General features: G+C 46.4%; 2 protein-coding genes across 4 annotated transcripts in view; both read right to left on the reverse strand.

The window, feature by feature from the left end:
• The window catches only part of ENTPD8 (ectonucleoside triphosphate diphosphohydrolase 8), a 77994-nt gene extending 57545 nt beyond the window's left edge, over positions 1 to 20449 (reverse strand). Inside the window, exon 1 of the mRNA XM_088459198.1 lies at positions 18210 to 20449. The gene's annotated coding sequence lies outside the window, so the exon portion shown is untranslated. The remainder of the gene's footprint in view (positions 1 to 18209) is intronic.
• Positions 20450 to 20552: 103 nt separating this feature from the next.
• LOC148474049 (ectonucleoside triphosphate diphosphohydrolase 8-like) overlaps positions 20553 to 23623 on the reverse strand; it is a 54844-nt gene continuing 51773 nt past the window's right edge. For all 3 annotated transcript variants that reach the window (XM_088459109.1, XM_088459108.1, XM_088459110.1), the window contains exon 10: positions 20553 to 23483. In XM_088459109.1, coding sequence (XP_088315235.1) covers positions 23304 to 23483 — 180 coding nt within the window. In that variant the 3' untranslated portion in view covers positions 20553 to 23303. The remainder of the gene's footprint in view (positions 23484 to 23623) is intronic.

Here is a 23623-nt window from a genome sequence, read left to right on the forward strand (position 1 = left end):
TATGCCACACTTTAGTAGTGCCCTTATGGACATTATGCCACACATTAGTAGTGCCCTTATAAACATTATACCACACATTAGTAGTGCCCTAATACACATTATGCCACACATTAGTAGTGCCCTTAAACACATTATACCACACATTAGTAGTGCCCTAATACACATTATGCCACACATTAGTAGTGCTCTTATACACATTATGCCACACATTAGTAGTGCTCTTATACACATTATGCCACACATTAGTACTGCTCTTATACACATTATACCACACATTAGTAGTGCCCTAATACACATTATGCCACACATTAGTAGTGCCCTTAAACACATTATACCACACATTAGTAGTGCCCTAATACACATTATGCCACACATTAGTAGTGCTCTTATACACATTATGCCACACATTAGTAGTGCCCTAATACACATTATGCCACATATTAGTAGTGCCCTTATACACATTATACCACACATTAGTAGTGCCCTTATACACATTATACCACACATTAGTAGTGCCCTTATACACATTATACCACACATTAGTAGTGCCCTTATACACATTATGCCACACGTTAGTAGTGCCCTTATGCACATTATGCCACACATTAGTAGTGCCCTTATACACATTATGCCACACATTAGTAGTGCCCTTATACACATTATACCACACATTAGTAGTGCCCTTATACACATTATACCACACATTAGTAGTGCCCTTATACATATTATGCCACACATTAGTAGTGCCCTTATACACATTATGCCACACATTAGTAGTGCCCTTATACACATTATGCCACACATTAGTAATGCCCTTATACACATTATGCCACACATTAGTAGTGCCCTTATTATGCCACACATTAGTAGTGCCCTTATAAACATTATGCCACACAGTGATGCTCCTTACACATTATTCCTACACATTATGCCACATAGTAATGTCTTATGCACATTATACCACACATTAGTAGTGCCCTTATGCATGTTATGCCACACATTAGTAGTGCCCTTATACACATTATACCACACTTTAGTAGTGCCCATATGCATGTTATGCCACACATTAGTAGTGCCCTTATACACATTATGCCACACATTAGTAGTGCTCTTATGCACATTATGCCACACATTAGTAGTGCCCTTATGCACATTATGCCACACATTTGTAGTGCCCTTATGCACATTGTACCACACATTAGTAGTGCCCTAATACACATTATGCCACACATTAGTAGTGCCCTTATACACATTATACCACACATTAGTAGTGCTCTTATACACATTATACCACACATTAATAGTGCCCTTATACACATTATGCCACACATTAGTAGTGCCCTTATACACATTATACCACACGTTAGTAGTGCCCTTATACACATTATGCCACACATTAATAATGCCCTTATAAACATTATGCCACACATTAGTAGTGCCCTTATTATGCCACACATTAGTAGTGCCCTTATAAACATTATGCCACACAGTGATGCTCCTTACACATTATTCCTACACATTATGCCACATAGTAATGTCTTATGCATGTTATGCCACACATTAGTAGTGCCCTTATACACATTATACCACACATTAGTAGTGCCCTTATGCATGTTATGCCACACATTTGTAGTGCCCTTATACACATTATGCCACACAGTAAGGCCCCTTACATATTATTCCCTTACACATTATGCCACATAGTAATGCCCTTTACACATTATGCCACACATTAGTAGTGCCCTTATACGCTTTATGCCACACATTAGTAGTGCCCTATATACACATATACCACACAGTAAGGCCCCTTACATATTATTGAACAAGAAAACACTTGTGTCTGCGCCTGGAATCACTTTACCATTAAAACAAACCAAAAATACATCATAAAACATAACAATGAACCTAATAGAGCTGCAGTTCCACAAGACATAAAAATTAATATAACAATAATGCAATAATGGGATAAAAAACTTTCACACATTAATGAGGATGTGAAACAGGGTGTAGTCCCAAAAATCTGGAGAATATAATCACTAATGGAAACAACGGGTTCCCTTAATTAGTAACATAGTAACAGAGTTCCATAAGAGAATTGTGGCTTAATGGGATGATTCAATAAATGAAGCAAGTAACTCTTACTCTTAGCGGAAATATCCGTGTCTCCTCTAATGTAAGCGGCTACTCACCACTGATGTGATTAAATCCCGAGCAAGCCAGGAATGAAAGAGAACAGTAAGGATCATCAATTGGAGCCCAGCCAGCAAGAGATTCCACAGGAACACAATCGGCAGCGATGATCAGCCTGACCAGTGTCAGAGTCTCCGGACTCAGGGCTAGCTGCCACAATGCTAGATGGTACAATCCCGTGGATGGTTAGCCCCGTCACCTGAGATCAGCTGGAAGTGGTGAATGGTGATGTCAACGGTGGAAGCCGCGGGGTCCGCAGTAGCCTGTAGCTTAGATGCACACTTCAGTGTGTTAGATCTCCCACAAGCGCCAGTCAGCAGTCCGTCTTAGCATAGAACAGCAGTTCAATAGAAAGAATCAGCATCTTGACGCGTTTCTCCTCATTAACTGAGGCTTTTTCCCTTACACATTATGCCACACAGTAATGCCCTTAACACATTATGCCACACAGTAATGCCCTTTACACATTATGCCACACATTAGTAGTGCCCTTATACACATTATGCCACAGAGTAATGCCCTTTACACATTATGCCACACATTAGTAGTGCCCTTATACACATTATGCCACAGAGTAAGGCCCCTTACACATTATTCCCTTACACATTATATCACACATTAGTAGCCCTTGCACGCATTATGCCACACAGTAATGCTCCTTACTCATTATTGGTCATATTCATTATGTTAATTATCAGGGTCCATGGGAACAAGAGGACCCCACAATGCACACTCTGCACCCACAACATACCTCACTGGTGCCAGCAAACGGGTCTGCCCTATGTAGTGTCTTCCCAGTAATGGCTTTAGAAAGATGGTGCCGCACAGTAAAATCAAAGACTCTAGCGCCGTGCAAGAGCCTTTTTTATAATCTGTGCATGCGTCATCTTCTCAAATATCAGTGGAAAGATTGCACAAGAGGAAGGGGGGTCACTGGTAGTTAATATGCCCCTGTATAGCAGCACATTGGTTAATGGGGCCCTGGCTACTATTCCAGTGCTCCTGTATCTGTGTGTTTTCACCATGTACACTCCATGTTTTCCAGTTTCCTTCCATTTTCCGAAGACCTACAGGTCAATTGGCTTCTGACTGCACAAAACATTTCCATTGTGCGATGTTTATGTGACTGTGGCAGGGATTTTTGTGCCTGAATAATACAGTAATACCATAAGACAGAATAATAACAGACAGTGGGTGCTGCACTATAAAGTTCAGATCTGATAATTATAAAAGGAATGTAATGTATATGATAATATATATGATGTATGCAATAGTAGATATTCTCTTCAGGGTCACTTCCTGCCTTTTTAATGTGAAACACTGATTCATAAAAAAGTACGTTATAAAAATGACTGTAAACTTGCATTCTATAAAAGCGATGTTTTGTTGCGGCAATAACAAAAACCAAAGCATTTTACTACATCGCATAAGAAGGTGGAGTAAGGTGAAAGGTGATATTAATAGCTACATGACATTACGGAATACAGCCTTACAAGGGAAGACATAGGGACAAGTTACAGTAACTCAACGTTGGCACAGAAAAAGACAAATCACAGGTGCTCAACTCCAAAATACTAATTATCCTACAGAGGTTACCTGGATATGGTGGGTAGGCCCATAACCTTGGCCATGATTATGCTAAAAACCTCTATTTATGTATTGCAAAATATTATTGCATAATTTATATATAATTAGTATTTTGGAGTTGTGCACCTGTGATTTGTCTTTTTCTGTGCCTGCATTAATAGTCTCAACAGGTAGCACCTCCAATTATATATATTCAGGGTGTGCAGTCTAGGACCTTTTCCTATACACTCCATTTAGAGGGGTATTCAATATGAAATGCTAACCTCGCTGGTGATGTTTTCGCCGCACATCGGAGCTTTTGCCGGCGAAAAAGTATCGCGCACGCCCCCGATTATACCCGCATTCAATATGAAATCTGCGAAAACGGCACCCGGCGAATGTGAAATCAGCGAAAACTTTGCTGATTTTTGGGGAGATCACCCTAACACCCCCAAAAGTGGCTCTGACATGGGGAATCACTCTGGATACCCCCGATTAGCCCTGCAGAAGGTTTTTGGGGTCTTTAAACGGGCTCAATAGCTGCTATTTTGGGGATTTGGGAAGGTGGTGAAGAATAGTATTTAGAAGTTCTTTTGGCTGAAAATAAGTCGTCCCAGCAAATTTGGGGTACTTGAAAATGGGGGGGAGCATATTTAAAAAATGCTAAAGTGAAGTTTTAAAAAGCGTGAAAAATCCACCTGCCGCAAACACCTGCAATGAAAAAAAACACCTGGGCCATACTTGGGGACCCCCCTAGATCGTAGTTCGCTAGTTTTTAACTTTGTCCCCCCCCATTTTTTTTTCCGCCCTCAAAATGAAAGCGCTTTTTTTAGGGTGCTATGAGGTATTTTTTTTAAAAAATTTTTTGACACAGTTCACCTTTGGGGGACTGTCTGAAGGTTGCAGGGTGGTTTCCGAATTGTTGCACCCCAAAGCCCCAATTCTGCATTTTTTTTCGACACCCATTCCTTGGTGATACTTTTTCGCAGGGTCAAATGCAATATACTTTTCGCACCGGCGAAAAGTTTTCAAATTGAATACGGTGTAAAAGTAAAACCGGCGAAAATGACGTCATCCGAGCGAAAACCTCGCAGAGACTGCGTTTTCGCTCCATATTGCATACCCCTGTTAGTGTGCATCTTTTGCACACCTGAAGGCATGAGACACCTTCAACCTGGACTAGCACCCCTCCCTTATTGGTTTAAAGCATGGAGTCTGGTATTGTAAAAGCACACTAGTAATAGGCACAATTTATATACTTTAGTGCAACTTTTGGTTTGAGTTTTGGGGCGTGGGTCCCCCGGATTTGCTTTGGTTGGTCTGCTTCAGGGTATCGCATTATCACACATTTTTCCTTTTTTGCACATTTTAACACTTTTACTGTCTGTTTATTATATTTGTATTTTCACTTCTCTATCCTATATATGAAGCTGTAGTTGCTTTTACCTTTCTTACTGTACACTTCACCTTTCTCATTAGAGCGATGCCCTGGGGTGGCTCGGCTGAGATGGTTTGGGGGTGTCCTGTGCTCTGGATTTGAACCCTAGTATGTTAGGGACCTACCCTACAGAGGTTACCTGGATATGGTGGGTAGGCCCATAACCTTGGCCATGATTATGCTAAAAAACTCTATTTATTTATTGCAAAATTTTATTGCATAATGTATTTATGTATAATTAGCATTTTGGAGTTGTGCACCTGTGATTTGTCTGTTTCTGTGCCTGCTTTAATAGTCTCAACAGGTAGCACCTCCCATTATATATATTCAGGGTGTGCAGTCCAGGACCTTTTCCTAGTAAATCAACGTTCCCAGATCCTCTTGGTTACAGAGTATTCTCCTGTGAATCATGTCTTTGTCTGACGCAGGATATGCTAGTTTGCCTTTGGTGGGAATGAAATTAAGGGCGAATATGTTCGCCCAGCAGAATCTGTCCGGCAGCCGTCGTGCTTTGCGGCAGCGGGACCTCGCTCAAAAGTGTTTGCTACCCCATAGGATAGTGAGCACTTTTGTGCAAATTGGGCATTCCGTCAACATGTCCCACAAACATGGCCATATACAGGCATTCTGCCTACTATTTATGCAGTATGCCGAAAACATTGATTTTGAAAGATGACACGTGAAATAATTGCAATAAAAGCAAATGAGTACATTTGGTATAATGTAACCCAGTTATATTCCTGTTACATTAATTGTAGCTCTGCACACAATTTTCCTAAAACGGGTGCAGCGCCATCTTCTGGCTCATTATTATATTCTTTTTTTTAATAATCTCTATTTACACTGTTGAGTCTCCCATTTCCAAATATTCAGAAATACGGAATTTTCAGAAATACAGAATTTTATTAGCTTGAATGAGATGGTAAAAAATTAGCTTTTTGATGGTTTAAGGCACAAAATTATTAAATATATTGTAAATACCTTCAGGCTGTGTGTATAAGGTGTATATGAAACATAAATGAACTTTGCGTATGTACACAAACTTTGGGTCTGATTTACTATCTTACGCAACTGCGAATACTCATGCAATTGGATGATTATTTTGCACTGCGCATGCATCGCAGGGTGCGTCAATGACCCGTCCACTGCGATGGGGACTACGATCGCAGTGACTACGCAGACCCATCACAGAGTGATTGACAGGAAGCACCATTTGTGGGTGGTGATAAGGGGGTGGTTGGGAAAACGCAGGCGTTCCAGTGTGTTCACACGCCGTTGCATAAATTATCCACTGCGATACCATTTGCAGTGTGAGGTCTCATATCGTGCGTGGTTGTTAGCAACTTCTGAGAAGGTCAGGGCTTGTGCAAGTGTGCGTTAGGTACTCAATTGTACCGATGTTCTCACTATTCTGCTAAGTATTACGGATGTGTGCAATGTAAAGTGGGCGTCCTTATGTAGTGCTGAGTTTGCATTGCGATCGCAATGAATTAGCATACTATTGCAGTTTAACTTAATATTGCCATCCGTAATCTGTAATGATTCAGGGCCTTTGTTTGAGCCACAAAATTATTGAAAATATTGTATAAAATGACCTGCAGGCTGTGTGTATAAGGTGTATATGAGATATCAATGCATTCTGTGTTTAGATTTGGGCCCCATTTCCCAAGATATTTCATTATGGTATGCAAACATTCAAATATACGGAATATTCCAATATCCAAAATACCCCTAGTCCCAAGCATTTTGTATATGGGAGACTCAACCTGCATATAAAATAAAGTTCCCTGTTCTGGGGTCTGCCTGTTCATTCAGGCTAATCTCTTGAACCACTGGACGGATTTTGATGGGGTTTTCACTATTCTATACAGTATTGGTCGAGCAAGTTGTATGAACAATTCATCTGTGACAAAAGGGAGCTGAGCAGTGATGATTTTACTGAAGCAGTCACAGAACAAAAATCTAATACTACACCAATCTGAAACAGAGTAGCTGTCTATGGTGCTGAAACAGCAAAATGAGAGCCAATCAGAGTTAGCAATGTGCCTGTTGCTTAGCAGCAGCCTAGAGAGGGGAGGGAGTTATGGACTGGAGCAGGATCATGTCTCAGGCAGACAGAGGGACAGACAGAGGCGTAGAGAGTGCCGCCAGGACTCGGTAAAGAGGGGGGCGTGGCCTAATTGCGGGAGGCATGGCCACGCCCCCTTGAAAAAAGAAAGAAAACTACAAAAAAACATAATTTTGCAGAGCCGTGTAGCAGCGCTGCGCTCCGGGGAGGGGGCGCTGTGAGCCTCTCAGCCCGGCGCAAAGCCATGGGGGGGCAGGATCAGTGTAATCGCTCCCCCCCTCAGGCATAGGAGATTGCTGTGGCTGCTGCTTAGCAACCGCGAGTAATCTCCCAATGCATCCCAGCACACGCTGTGTGCTGGGCTGCTGTGAGGGAGGGAAGAGGGAGGAAGGGATGGGGGGCAGCACTGGACCTGAGCCCCCGCCGGGCCCCTCTGGAAGCCCGACCCGGGTATTTTGTACCCGCTCCCCCCCCCATTCTCGGCGCCCCTGGGGAAAGATTCAGATTTGGGAATAAAGTAAGAGCGAGTAACTGGGCATCTTGGTAAAACCATGCTGCACTGCCGGTGGGACGGATTTAAAATGTTGCAGAGTGATTTAGATTTGGGAGGGGTGTGTCCAAACTGAAAACAATTCCATCGGCAACGCATGCGTAGAAGGTCTCTCTGGTCTTAAACCTGGAAGTCCTCCCACCACAAAAAAACAACTTCTATCGGAAGACCTGTCCTTTGCGGTTTCAATAGCAAATCTTCATGCATACAGTGTTAAGAAACACCGCTATGCATGCGATCAGTGATGGGATGCATCGCATTCAAAATGCACCCCGGCCAAAATATTTTCACTTTAGGGCATTGAGTGATACAAATCAGCTGTAAGGGCCGCACATATAGGACATTTGTGATTATCAGTTAAACCCAGTGGTGCAAGTAAGGTGGCATGGGCAGGTAAGTTGCAACATTAAGAAATGAGTAGCCGGTACGACGTACCCCCTGCCACCTTACTGCTGGCGCCATTAGCTGTGCCATCGAGTGTCGAGACGAACCCCAAGTTGTGACTGACCAGGGGCAATCCAGCATCTCCTAGAGCGCTGGGCATGCCCCCAGAGTGAAGAGTAACGGGTTACGCAGCCGGCCGTCGCAGCTACGAGGAAGAGGCCAGGAAATCTCCATCAGCCGACGGAGATCCTGGCCTCTTCCCTCCCCCCCAATGGTGGCGTCACGCCTCCATTTCAGGAAATGAAGACCATCGCCGTCCCCTTCCCAACCCCGAACGGCAGCAGACTGTCAATCAATGTGAGATGGTTTAGGGTGGGTGCACAGTGGGATGGCATAGGGAGCACCGGGGGATGGCCTAGTGTGTACAGTTGGATGACTTAGGGTCAGGGCCGACTCTAGGGGTGTTCGACCAGTGCGGTCGAACAGAGGCACCACCCATAGAGGACGCACCCCTACCAAACGTCCCGATTTCAGCGTGACAGTACTGTCCCGCTGTTCCACCCGTGGTCCGAAGTGGCCCGCGGGTGGTCAAATCGGGAGGTTGAGGACCCCCACCGCCATAGCTGTGCGGCGGTACCGGACCCCGGAGTCTTAATGGATGCTGCACGCATGCGCGCTACATCCATTCAGTGACGGGAGAGGGGCTGGGGGAAGCTCAGCTAGTGAGGCTCTCCCCCTCCAGCCTAACGTTGTTTGGAGGCATGCCATGTGAGCACGCCTCCAAATAACATCATGTAGGAGGCATGGCCTAGGGTAATTAGGCCACGTTCCCATTTTCGGCCGCGTGCGATATAGGGGCGCACTAGCGAGAGCCGGCACAGGGTGCTCCAAGCCCTGGAGCCGGCCCTGCTTAGGGTGCACAATGATATTGCATAGGTTGCACAGTGAGATGACTTAGGGTGCTCTGTGGCGCTTAGGGAGCACAGGGATGGCTAAGGTTGCACAGTGGCATGACTTAAGGAGCACCGGGGGATGGCTTAGGGTGTGTAGTGGGATAAGTGCACACTGAGATTACTTAGGTTGCACCGTAACATATTTTAGGGTGCACAATGGGAGCTCTTAGGATTATCCGGAGGTGGCTTAGGGTGCACACTGAGATTGCTTAGGATGCACATTGAGAAGGAGTAGGGTGCACAGAAGGAGGGCCTAGGGAGCAACGGGGAATGGCTTAGGGTGCACAGTGGGATGCTTAGGGAGCATCGGGGGGCGGCTTAAGGTGTGCAGTGGGATGACTTAGGTTGCACACTGAGATTGCTTAGGACACACAGTGAGATGGCTTAGGGTGCACAGTGGGAGGGCTTAGGGAGCACCGGGGGATGTCTTAGGATGCACAGCGGAATGCTTAGGGAGCACCAGGGGCGGCTTAAGGTGTGCAGTGGGATGACTTAGATTGCACACTGAGATTGCTTAGGATACACAGTGAGATGGCTTAGGGTGCACAGTGCGAGGGCTTAGGGAGCACCGGGGGATGTCTTAGGATGCACAGCGGAATGCTTAGGGAGCACCAGGGGCGGCTTAAGGTGTACAGTGGGATGACATAGGGTGCACACTGAGATTGCTTAGGATGCACAGTGAGATGGCTTAGGGTGCACAGTGGGAGGGCTTAGGGTGTACAGTGGGATGGCTTATGGTGCACAATGGTATTGCTTAGGGCAGGGCTGTAACTAGGGAGGTGCAACCAGTGCCATAGAACAGGGCACTGTAGGGCAGGGGGCGCTGTTTGGGCCTGTTAATTTTCCTGTTTATCATCATTTTCACTTGTAGCTTCCTCTTCTTTTATCCCCAGCATCTCCTGGCCTCCCCTATCTCTCCCCTGGCCCTTCCCCATAAGGCCATGGCCCTTTTCAGGTGCTCTATCTTATGTCCCTATTTAAGAAATGGGGGGGGGGGCGCCAATGTTCTCTCTGGCACAGGGCACCAAAAAGTCTACTTACGGCTCTGGCTTAGGGTGCACAGTGGGATGGCTTAGGGTGCACAGTGGGATGGCTTAGGGTGCACTGGGGGATTGCTTAGGGTGCACAGTGGGATGGCTTAGGCTGCACTGGGGGATGGCTTAGGGTGCACAGTGGGATGGCTTAGGATGCACTGGGGGATGGCTTAGGATGCACTGGGGGATGGCTTAGGGTGCACTGGGGGATGGCTTAGGGTGCACAGTGGGATGGCTTAGGGTGCACTGGGGGATGGCTTAGGGTGCACTGGGGGATGGCTTAGGGTGCACTGGGGGATGGCTTAGGGTGCACAGTGGGATGGCTTAGGGTGCACAGTGGGATGGCTTAGGATGCACAGTGGGATGGCTTAGGGTGCACTGGGGGATGGCTTAGGGTGCACAGTGGGATGGCTTAGGGTGCACTGGGGGATGGCTTAGGGTGCACTGGGGGATGGCTTAGGGTGCACTGGGGGATGGCTTAGGGTGCACTGGGGGATGGCTTAGGGTGCACAGTGGGGTGGCTTAGGGTGCACAGTGGGATGGCTTAGGGTGCACTGGGGGATGGCTTAGGGTGCACAGTGGGATTGCTTAGGGTGCACTGGGGGATGGCTTAGGGTGCACAGGGGGTTGGCTTAGGGGGCACCGGGGGATGGCTTAGGGTGCACAGTGGGATGGCTTAGGGTGCACAGTGTTGCTAATGATAAATTGTCTGACCATGCCCATAGGAATGTGGCAGTGAAATAGGAGTTCCCATTATCTGTTCATCTGAGAGGAACCCCAAATAAGTGTTTTCCATGTTAGATGCCTGATAGGAAAACAGATACATAATGATTGTTAAATACATATTACATTTACACATCTTCCAGAGTTCTGATACAAGCAACTGAAGGAACACATGTAGTAACCTCATAAAATCGTATTCCCATGACTGTTCCCTGACGTCAAGAACCTTTGCACTTGTGTAAAATGTTTACAAAATCCATAAAACAATGATGAAAAGTTACAAAACACTTTCCAAATAATGAGATCTCGCAGCCTCTGATCATTCAGTTGCCTGTAAACAAACATGAAAGCTATGACGTAGCGACAGGTCACCAGCGCTGCAATGTGCTCCGCAGATGGTGTTGGGGTGTCATGTGACTGTGGTATGGAAGTGTCTGAGAATGTCCTGCAGTATCTAACTGGGGAGACGTGAAAACTTTTGCATAGAATTTCTGAATCTAACACAATTTGCCCATACTTACCAACTCGGGGGAATCCCGAATTTCGTAGGGTTCTCCCGGTCCGCTGAGAAAGTGGGCTAGGGATGGCCATCAGAAACTTATAGCTGACAACCATCAATGTTTCAGATCTGATGGAGCTGCTTTTTCCATTAATGGCAGGATAACGATGGTTGGCACCACTGCATGATACTTTCCAATGGCTGACGATGCCACTCCTGCTGCGTACACCGTAAAGGAGTGCACATAGCAGAGCACAAACTTCAGCTGTCCACTGCACATGCTGCCCCACCATCGATGGTGAAACCTTCTAATAGATACCAGGGGAGTGGCGGCTCCAGGGGTGTGGCTAACGAGCAGTACAAAATTCAAATAGGGGAGCCACACCAACTGCCACTGAGTCCTGGCTGGCGATGTTTTTGTAGCATTTGGAGTGGCAGTTGGTGGGCTCCCCTATTTGAATTTTGTACTGGGCTGCAGCCCCACCTCTGGAGCCTCCTGCCATAGCAAGGCATTTTGTAATGGTGGCAGTGCTGCAAAAATTCAATGGCCCCCAAGTGACTTGGGGGTTTGATGAGGCGATACCCATCGAATCATTTCACCGTGGCCCTGCCCCCCCGGCTGCAAATCATGGCTGCGAACAGCAGGGTGGGCCACAAAGATGCGATCACCAAGCCACACTACAAGTTTGATCGGAAATGCTCAGTCGCATTGTGACTGCACTGCCCACTATACTGTATATGGCTGCCATCATTACCAAGCAGGACTAAAGGCGACTATACTGCTGGTGGTTATTCAGCCGCTGGACCTGAGTGGGCAGTCGTTGGCCTTGGCCCCAAAAACTGACCACTAAATTAGAAATGTTAATACCAAAGCAGATCAACTAACAAATGTATTTATTATTGGGGTATAATACAAGTTATATCACTTTTCCTATGTAAAATTATTTGTGACTAGAACATAAATGTTCGCAGAGATATCTTTCTACGCAGCCGAAACTTTCATCCATGACACCCAAAGCCAGGGAGACAATGCTGTTACGCCAATGAGAGGTCTGCGAGCAGGGGTGCTTCATAAGATGGGGCGGGGGGGCGTACAGCAGGCCCATCAACCCCATACCCGTAACGACGGCAACTTCAAATTTATAATCCCCCTCATACTTGCTCCAGTTGTGCAATCCGCTAGCAGACCAAAAAACAACTGCGCAATTATGACATTGTAATCGTGCTGTCGTTTCACAGGCTGTGCTTTGCCTACACTGAGCGTTCAGTCATTCAGCGTAAGCACATCCATCATCCCCTACCATGCTCAACCTGACGTTATCGTCAGGTCGTACAGCATGTTCGGCCGATGATTGATGTCAGAAACGACCAGTGGGAGCGCGCAACACTGGTCGTTTCCGATATCGTTATCACTCAATGGCACATAGAAATCGACAAGTGGATGTTACTTGGGTTTTGGCTGTAATGGAGCACAATGGTATAATGTACTTAGGGCTTCATTCAGAGCCCCTCGTAAGCGGCCGCTCGTTCGTTCCGAGCGATGTTCGCACATCTGCACATGAGTACGGATTGTAATACGCATGCGCGAACCAGTCAGTGCGGCCGAAAATCGTGTGCTCGCTAAATAGCGAATGCCTGCTATTTTGAGCGACAGGAGGAGGCGTATGTGGGTGGTAACAGGGGAAGGTGCTTGAAAACGGGGAGTGGAGATCAGATCGCAGGCGTGCCAAATGGTCAAAACTGGCGTTTTAAGGGTGTGCATAATTAACAAAGCAGCGTCATCGACCACGTCAGTTGGGTGTCTTTTAGTCTGAACTGCTCGCATGATTGCGGTAGGAAAAACCAACCACAAGAATAGCGAGCAGTTCATACGCCGTTCGATGTACTCGATTAATCTCATAAATAGCGGACATAACGTATGATGCGAGCGGCCAGGGGGCGTTTTTTAAAAATAACGACCGCATGTTTTGTTCACTCATTCAGACATAGAGGCGTCAACAGACCGCAAAGAGTGAACGGTCAATTTAAATAGCCACCCCCTTTTCTGAACGAGCGACCGCAAATAGCGTCCGGCTCTGAATCAGACCCTTAATTCATAAAGTTCATTCATATTAGTGCACCTCATTGTGGTTATTTGCATCAGCCTTCTGGCACCCACAACAGCTACTCCTGCTGGCGGGCATACATGGCGGGTCCTGCAGGGCCACATCTGCCCGTATGTGTGCAATGTGCCCTTATTGGGCTGTATGGGAACACGCTTCCTCCCACCATTGCACCTTACCAGTCATAAGGAGTTCTACTTGCCGGATGTGTGCAGGTCTGCAATACCACGTTTGTTTACCTTCCATCGCGGACAATGCGCATTACTGAGACATCGCTCTGTAACAATCCCTGCGCTTCTAGGTTGTATCTAATTTCTCATAATTAGAGGAAAATGTATCAAAGTTCTCAAACACTAGAGACGTAGACAAGTGGAGAAGTTTCCCAAAGCAACCAATCAACTTCTAGCTAGTATTTATCAAGTACATTATAAAGAGTGGAAAAGTGTACCAGTTACCCATAGCAACCGATCAGCTCCTACTTAAGAGTGGAAATGTGTACCAGTTACCCATAGCAACCGATCAGCTCCTACCTAAGAGTGGAAATGTGTACCAGTTACCCATAGCAACCGATCAGCTCCTACCTAAGAGTGGAAATGTGTACCAGTTACCCATAGCAACCGATCAGCTCCTACCTAAGAGTGGAAATGTGTACCAGTTACCCATACCAACCAATCGGCTCCTACCTAGCTTTGTAGCTTGTATTTATCAAGTACATTGTATAGAATGCTAGGTAGGAGCTGATTGGTTGCTATGGGTAACTGGTACACATTTCCACTCTTAGGTAGGAGCTGATTGGTTGCTATGCGTAACTGATACACTTTTCCACTCTTTAGGAGCTTTTGATACATCTCCCCCATAATTTTGCACTTTGGGCCTGATTCAGACCCACTCGCGAGTGGCTGTCCGCTCGCAAGTGGGTCGATGGTCTGCACTGTGCATGCGCACGACGGAGGGAGCTCCGTCGTGCGCATGCGCGAGACGCGACGAGCGAAGGACTTTCCTTCGCTCGTTGTGTCTGATCAAAGGGGGCGTGCTGTCGATGTTGATTGACAGCACGCCCCCTTTGGTGGGCATGCCTCCCAGACGGGGGCGTTCCCAAGGGAACGCCTACCGTCAGAAGCCTGCCCCACTGACATCACTAGTGATGTCAGTGGGAGTGATTTTGGCTCTGATAGAGCCAAAATCACTCCGGGCCTTGCGGTTGAGAAACTCAACCGCAGGCTTCGGCTCGCAGTGGCGATGGTCGCGATGGTCAAGACCATTGCGACCATCAGCCTGCACGCTCGTATATGCTGTGGGTGGTGACCCACAGCTATACGAGCATCCAGGAGGACGCTCCATAATTATGGAGGTGGGCCCTGATTCAGAGCGAGCGCTCTGGTCAGAGCGTCCGGCTCTGAATCAGGGCCTTAGTTAGATGGACTGCAAGCCCTATGAACAGTTTTCCGTGTCTCTGTATGCCCAGGAAAATATGGTACAGGACATGGTGAATGGGGGATAGCAGTGACAGGATGCCAGGTGTGCGACGTTACGCAATAGACTATATCCGTGGTTATGTCAGGTTGCGACATGTGTTCTGTAAGTCATTTGTTTTGATGCAACTGTGCAAGAAATATTGTGCTAATTGAAAGCAGAATAAATGGGAAGTGGGAAACCGCGGAAGTTCTTACTTTTCATTTTAATTCTAGCGAAATCTTAAAATAAAGTACAGTACTTCCCTCAAATGCTTGCCAAAGCATATTTTATAGATTTACATATACTGTATATATATATATATATATATGTGTGTGTGTGTGTGAAGCAAAGGGACAGCACTCTTATCTCTGTTAAACGCACATACCGTAGGGGTCTATTTACTAATAATTTTTGGGAGACAGAGTGAAAAGTGATAAGGTACCAGCCAATCAGCTCCTAACTGTCATTTTTCAAACACAGCCTGTGAGATGTCAGTTAGGAGCTGATTGGCTGGCACCTTATCACTTTTCAATCTGTCTCCTAACACTGCTTAGTAAATAGACCCCATAAACTCCATACAGTTACTCCAACATTTCAGGACCTTTTAGTCCTTTCCTCATGGATGAAAATGCCAAATAATTTTACAAACCTTTTATAACCTCCATGTGAAGCAAACGCCTTTCACACATGCCAGCAAACAAGCGGGCACTGCTCAAAGATGTCAATTAGGCGCACTCATTACTATGGATACAAATAAACAATGTAAGTATATAGTATAGCAGCCGTGTAGGTCAAAACATCTACATATTCACATAAAATATGGGGCCCCATTTAGCAATGAAGCATAACCCCTTTAGTGCTCGCTGAAGGGGTTATGTCATCCTTTCTGGATTTAACAAACAGCGGTAATCTAAGATTACGCTGTTTGTCCCAGCACCGTTCTCGCCATCTTTGTATTGTAGAACCTCATCGTATATTTTTACGACTGCATAAAATAATTTTTTGGGGGGTTAATTCTATAACTCTGTTCTTTTTTTACAGTCAGGTAACCAGGATCGAAACTGATGGTAAATTGCAATGTTTAGTCTGATATTGTTACAAAGAACTGATTTACAAGTAACAATGTAGTCCTAGGGGTATCTTTACTGAGGTGCGGGTATTTAGAAGTGGAGATGTTGTCCATAGCAACCAGTCAGATTCTAGCTATTATCTTCTAGAAGGTACTAGAGAAAAGTTGAATCTGATTGGTTGCTATGGGCACTTTAGTAAATATCCCCCCCTAGTGTTTTATGTAATCCCCTTGGTGCTATTGTATGTGTATCTAATTTAAAAATCCAACTGGACTCCAGATGCTTAAAGCTATTGCCTCCCCTGATAGTTTGGGCCCCATTTAACAACGTACCAGCTGTTACCTTAGTAATACACACAAATATGCCACTGGTATTTATTATTACTTACCCCTCTGGTGAGGTACAAAAACATCATTTGCATGCGCCACTGTCAGTCTGCGCTGACTGTTTATCTCGGCGGGGACCCAGCAGTGCCTAAAAGGCTTTGCCGAAGCCAGAAAGGCTGCTGCCCGTTCCCCATTGCTGACTCTCGCCATCTAAAGCTTGCAAGAGAGATACAGAGACTGACAGCAGTTAAATATTGAAAGGATGACATAATCCCTTTAGGGAGTGCTAAAGGGATTGTAGGCCTGATTCAGACCCGCTCGCAAGCAGGTCGATGGTGGGCTCTGCGCACGCATAACGGCCGCACTGCGCGTGCGCAAGCCCCGGAGCGAGAGAGAAATTCTCTCGCTCCGTGGCTCACTACAAAAGGGGCGGCTGTCAATGTTGATCGATAGCTCGCCCATTTTGTAGGCGTGGCGGGGGTGGCTACACAAACGGAGGCGTGCCTTTTGTGGGCGGCCCCACTGACATCACCAGTGGGGCTTGTGGCCACGAGACCCTACCACAAAGGTCTCGTCGCAAGCCCCAATGGTTGCGATGGTCAATCGGCTAGGACCATCATCCTAGCCGCTCGCAATAGCTGTGGGTGGTCACCCACAGCTAAGCGAGCGGCCAGGAGGCCACACAAAAAAAAAACGACCTGATTCAGAGCGAGCGCTCTTTCAGAGCATCCATCTCTGAATCAGGCCCTATGTATCTTTGATAAATGGGGCCCTCTATGTCTTAATGTAGCTAAATTGTGTGGTGTTGAGGCAAAATGTCTGGCCACAGGCTGATCACTGTGGTGTTTCGAAATCGCTGCTCTTATGGCTGATCAGTGTGGTGCCATGCCCTCCTTAAATTGGCGCTTTGGTTTGCCTATATAATAAAATCCACAAGGACACATAGGGTGGGATGTACTAAGCATCGCATCAGCGATGTGGTACATCCCTCCCTTCATCGGGTACATACAGTGGTTAATTACCGCGGTATGTACCTAGAATATCGCAAAGGACATCTCTCCCGATAAGAGCTGACTTTTTGCGATGGCTCCGGACAGAGGAACTTCCGGGTTTAACACCCAGAAGTCTCTCTGGTGCACTTCTGCGCATGCGGTCGGCGGCTGGGGGTGATGGGAGGGATCTGATTTGATCCCTCTCAGGGGGAGCATCCCGAAAAGAAGCCCATAGGCTTCTATTTGGTAATGCCTCCTGAAGATGGCATTACCCACTGGGACGAAGTGGTGCTTAGTACATGTGGGGTACACTGTAAAAGCCTGAAAACTGCATTTTCAGGGGATTTACCGCATTTTCCCCTTTAGTACATCCTGCCCACAATGCATTATGTAACAAATTTGCTGGAGCAGGTTAGATGACGCTTAATGGGAATGTCTTCCCCCCGAATACAGGTGACATATGTAATTCCCAGTAGACATAAAGCAGCATGTCGTGCAGCGGCTACATTTAAAACAGCCATGTTTCCGTTACTTAGAAAATGGTTAACTGTGATTTTTTTCATATCTGAAATGGCAGATTTGACTAGTAAGTCCTTTAAATAGATGTAGTATAAAGTGTGATAAGGTCGGGGTAGGGGGTCCCTCTCCTGGGGTAGATGGACACCACCTTACACACAGCAGCCAGGAAGTAGCACTCCAGTCGTGGATTTTCATACAAGCTGGTCGGCGCCAGTTTTTATTGTACAATAGCCATAATCAAAGAAACAAAATATAAAATAAAACCTAGCCCAGCTGGGCACTAACTAGACAGTAAGTTCCCTCACTAACAGAATACTAAATAAATCCCCGTCCACAGTACCTTCTGGTTTGTACCCAACAGTGTCTCAGCGCAAGCTAACCTGCAGGCTTGCTCTCCCAGGTATGAGACACTCAGCCCTAACTAAACCCAGCATAAATCAGCCATTTCCAGGTGCAAACCCTAATGAGCCTGCTACCAGGCTGAAAGGCCCAAGACCTGGAGTGGCCTGTGCATGGAGCCCTCCCTCTCCTCACATCCACACCTCCAGGACCCATTCCGGCTTTTCACAGAAGCCGACATTTCTAGTCTGCTTTATCCAACAGACTTCTAATGGGGGTTTTAAAAGACATAAGACAGGAATCTGGGACAGATATAGAAGCCATTCCACACTTCTCCAGTGCTTCTACCACAAAAGATTGACAATATAAACCTCTGCACTCAGGGTCGCACCTCGGCCTTCATCTTGCCAACTAGGTCACACCTAGTCATACTGATCACATCTCAGCGACCTTTCCTGCACAGCGATTATCATTGTGAACTATACCTGCCTGTAACCACCATCAGCCGCTTATTACTTAGCGATCATCTGTACAGCCATGTAAGCCTCTACTGTCCCAAGTACTAAGTCCAGGAAACCTAAGTACTGGTGACTGTACTTAGGGCCTGATTCAGCAAAGATCGCAACTGCGATTACGCACGTGATCGGCCGATTGTTGCATTCGTATGCATCGTGGCACGTGAACCAGCCACTGCGATCAGGACTGCGATTGCAGTGACTGAGCAGACCCATCGCAGAGCGATTGACAGGAAGTGTCATTTGTGGGTGTGATGGGGGGGTGGTCGGGGAAATGCAGGCGTGCCAGTGCGTTTCAACGCCGTTGCAGGGGCGTGCATAAATTAGCCACTGCGATGCCATACGCAGCCTGGGGCCTCATAGCATACAATGAAGTTAGCAATTTCTGAGTAAGGTCAGAGCTAGTGCAAGTGTGCGTGAGGCTGCGATGGTACTCCATTGTACCGATGGTTTCGCAGTCTTGCTAAACATTACGGATGTGTGTAAGGTAAGGTTGGCGTCATTATGTTGTGCTGCGACGGCGATCGCAATGGATTAGCATACTATCGCAGTGGAACTGCGTGCATAATCGCTATTGTATTCGCAGTTGCGATCCGTAGTGAATCAGGCCCTGAGTACATTAGGGATGTAGGATGTTAAAGGTGGCATACGGGTGGGCTTTTTGGAGCAAGCGATGGGTATTAGTTTAAGTTTTAAGTGCTGAAGTAATTTTGTGGCTGTTTCTTACATTACTGATATCAATGGTACTGCGCTGCGCTTTTGAAGGCTGAGGGGCAGCACCGGTGGGCCGTGAGAATATCAGGTCACCATCACATAATTTGCAGCCTGAGGGCTAGATTCAGTCGCACGCGTTGCCGATATTCATGCAAATGGGGATCTTCATGTTTTTTTCTTCTGCGCAGGCGTGGGAGTTGCACAGCGCATGCGTTCCCATTTGGACAGATTTGGATGCACGGTCTGTGGAATTCAGTGGACATTCCTGAGCACGTTTCCGAGTGCAACTTGCCATGCGTTCTAATGGTGCGACCAATATGTGCTCGACGGTGCGACTTTTTACACACGGCAGGGAAATAGAGACACATCCGATGGGGGGCTCAGTAGGAATTGGCCCATTGGCTGCGGCCTCAGCATAAATTCGCTGTCGTGCCGCACAAATGAAAATTGTTTATAAACTTAAAGTCATGTAAGCGGCTTATATATTACTAGCCCACACTTGGCTTAATTAGATTATTATAAATACTTTTGTTATTTCAGATTTTGATGCCAAACCGGGTCTTTTTGTGCTGTTTTTGCAGAGGGTTTTTAGTTTCCGATCCATTTTGCCCATTTAAAGGCCTTGATAGCCTGAGACGTAAGCACCCCCTAGGCAGTGACAGAGACAGAAACTAGTGGGTAGCTATTTATTGATGTCCGATAAGACAGCCCATTGTAAACAGCAGCGACACCTTTATAAAAACAATTCACAGACTGCCTGGTGATTCAAGTAACACTTTCATCTGAATGTTCAACACATAAAACTATAAAACTAATGGGTAGATGTACTATTCTTTGGAGAGAGATAAAGTACAAACCAATCAGCTCCTGTCATTTCTTTTCAAACACAGCCTGTAAAGTGACAGTTAGGAGCTTATTGGTTGGTACTTAGGGGTCTATTTACTAAGCAGTGTTAGGAGAAGTGAAAAGTGAAGAGTGAAAAGTGATAAGGTACCAGTCAATGAGCTCCCAACTGTCATCTCACAGGCTGTGTTTGAAAAATGACAGTTGGGAGCTGATTGGCTGGCACCTTATCACTTTTCACTCTTCACTTTTCACTTCTCCTAACACTGCTTAGTAAATAGACCCCTTAATCTCTATCCACTTTATCTCTCTGCAAGGCTTAGTACATCTACCGCTAGTACATCTACAAGGCTTAGTACATCTACCGCTACATCTAATCCAAATACCAGTTGTTAGGGGTCTATTTACTAAGCTGTGTTAGGAGACAAAGTGAAAGGAGATAAGGTACCAGCCAATCAGCTCCCAACTGTCATTTTTCAAACACAACCTGTGACATGGCAGTTGGGTATGCAATCGGGAAGCCGACTGCCTAAATACCGGCAGCCGGCTTCCCGACTGTCATATCCCGGCAAGGGTGAAATGCCGGGCGTCTAGATGTAGACGCCCGGCATTTCCCCGACACCGGGAGACCGGCGCCCGGCATCCCAATCGTAGGGATGCCGGGCGCCGCGAGCGGACAGCCGCGGGGGGGAGGGTTAGGTTTAGGGCTCCCGGGGGGGACTTAGGGTTAGGCACCCCCCCGGGGAACTTATGTTTAGGCAGCGGGGAAGGGGGTGGTTAGGGTTAGGCACTTAGAGGGGGATTAGGGTTAGGCACTTTGCGGGGAGGTTAGGGTTAGGCACCCCTAAGGAGGGTTAGGGTCATGCGGCCGGCGGTATTTCATACCGATTCCTGGCAGTTGGGAGCTGATTGGCTGGTACCTTATCACTTTTCACTCTGTCTCCTAACACTGCTTAGTAAACAGACCCCTTAGCCTTGAGATGTAACAAATTTGACAAAATTTGTCCTTGATCATTAACTTTCAGTGACGTTTCCTCTTCTATAATTAGCTATTTTCCAAAGTCACCTCATTTGGTTTACACATTATATGCATATAGATTTAATAAGCAGATGACCCACAATTCAATATTTCCAGGGATGCTCACATTTGTACTATCCTCTTATGTAACGTGACACTTTTCTCTATAACAAACTGGACTCCAATTTTTTTTTTACTTGAATTTGGGAGTCATCACGCTACAGGGAAAAACATGGGTAACACAAGTGTTTTTATCTTATATTGTATTCCGAGATACAGTACATTGAGGACCTCATTCAGAGCCGCTCACAAAATGTGAGCGCTCGCTCTGATTGAGGGCGGCCGCTTCTATGTACAGAGCCGGACTCTTGGCCGCTCGCTAGGCTGTGGGTGACCACCCACAGCTTTAGCGAGCGGCCAGGTTGATGGTCGCGATGGTCAAGACCATCGGGGCTTGCAACGAGACCCTTGTGGTAGGGTCTCGTCTACCGCAAGCCCCAGTAAGCTTTCGGCTCTATTAGAGCCGGAAGCTCACCACTGACATCACAAGTGATGTCAGTGGGGCCGCCCCCAAATGGCAGGCGTTCCGTCGGAAACGCCTCCGTTTGTGTAGCCACCACCCCGCCTGCAAAACGGGGCGAGCTGTCGATCACCATTGACAGCCGCCCCTTTTGTAGTGAGTCCCGGGGCGAGAGGATTTCTCCCTCACTCCGGGGCTTGCGCACGCGCAGTGCGACCGCTGCGCATGTGCAGGGCCTCAACATCAACCCGCTTGCGAGTGTGTCTGAATGAGTTCTATTGAACAAGTATGGGTGGATTGTGTCACCGAGCCCTGTGCAATCGGTGGGTTCCTGTATAGGAAATTAGAGTGTCATCCAAACAGAAAACTTCCCCCTTTTCTCTAAAGCATTGAGAAGTGCTGCAACTTTATTGAAGATATATGGACGGAATGTAGTTCTTGGGCCATATGTACAGTACGAAGCAGCGGCTTTTGTTACCCGCTGCTTCTCAGCAAGTTGGAGCTGAATGTACAGTAAGTGCCAATTCAAATTTTCAGCTTTAACCCACTAAGAAGCAGCAGCTTACGAAACCACCGCTTTGTAAATATAGCCCCTTGTGTTTTGCTGAAATGGTGTAGCAAGCAGCATGCGGATTGACTTGGCTCCTGGATTCGTCTATCAGACGCGTTCTGGGGAAGGGTGGGAATCTCCTATTTACCATATATGCAGCCTTGTTCCATTACAGAAGATTTTTCTGCAATTTGGACGTCCCGTTCATTGAAGAATAGCAGTAAGGTTCAGTTAATGTTGCTGATGCTCGGGTCATTTGTTGCAATTGAGTGTCCAGCTTTAAGGTGGAGCACAGTAAGTAATCAATGTGGTTTACATTTCTTTTTGATTTCGCTCTCTGTTCTTATCCTAAATTTCGTTTTTAAAGACGGAGATTCGTGAATGCAGATCTCGATCCTGGCAAAGACGTCCTAAAACATCTTTTGTGTCATGATCCAGGAATGTTTTAGCATGATCCAAAGACTGATACTGGTTGTGGAACCCCTTGTATATAAGGTTTTCCCTGGTGTTTCAGATCTGCAGCGGTAGAGGAAATAAAGGTTGAGATGTTGACTTATTCATTTTGTCAATGTGGTTGACCCTTGCTAGAAAAGATTATTAGAGTATGGCCCTTCACTTGGCCCAGAACAAATATTGCCAAAGATACATTCCTTTTAAGGCAAGCCTTTGTCCCATCCAATCTTGGGAACGATCCATCCATACAAGCTGCTCCATCAACATCAGCAGTTGGGCAGAACTTCCAACTAGTACACTGGCTAAGCCTTGGCATTCACAGTATGGTCACCAGAATGTAGGAATCCTGAGTTCGGCTCATGCATTTGTCAGTCTGTAGCTGGATGTTTTATTTTCTTGGCATCTGTAAGGTGTACGGGAAATATCCATTTATCTTGGTTGCATTTTTCATCATGTTCTGCTAATTGCATTGAAGATCCCAGCTATCGGAAGTATGAGAGCAACAATAGCAGCCCCATCGCCAGACTGAAGACGATAAAGAAAATGGCGGCCACCCAGATCTCATATTTCTTTACAATCACGCTGGACGGGGAGTCCGATGGGATCATGTTGGTCAGGTTCAGCATGTAGCCCAATGTCCAGCCAATGTCGGTGTCCGCGGCCTGCACAATGGACAGTGAGAGACGAGGGACATCAATAAAGACACACGTCTATTTCGGGACAGACTTTGTAGAATTATTATCTTTTTTTTTTTTACCGAAGGATAACAGAAAGTTTTTTTTTATTTAAAAAAAAATATATA

This window comes from Taudactylus pleione, unplaced genomic scaffold (assembly GCF_031769625.1).
Source record: "Taudactylus pleione unplaced genomic scaffold, aTauple2 ptg000897l, whole genome shotgun sequence".
NCBI classification, from domain to species: domain Eukaryota; kingdom Metazoa; phylum Chordata; class Amphibia; order Anura; family Myobatrachidae; genus Taudactylus; species Taudactylus pleione.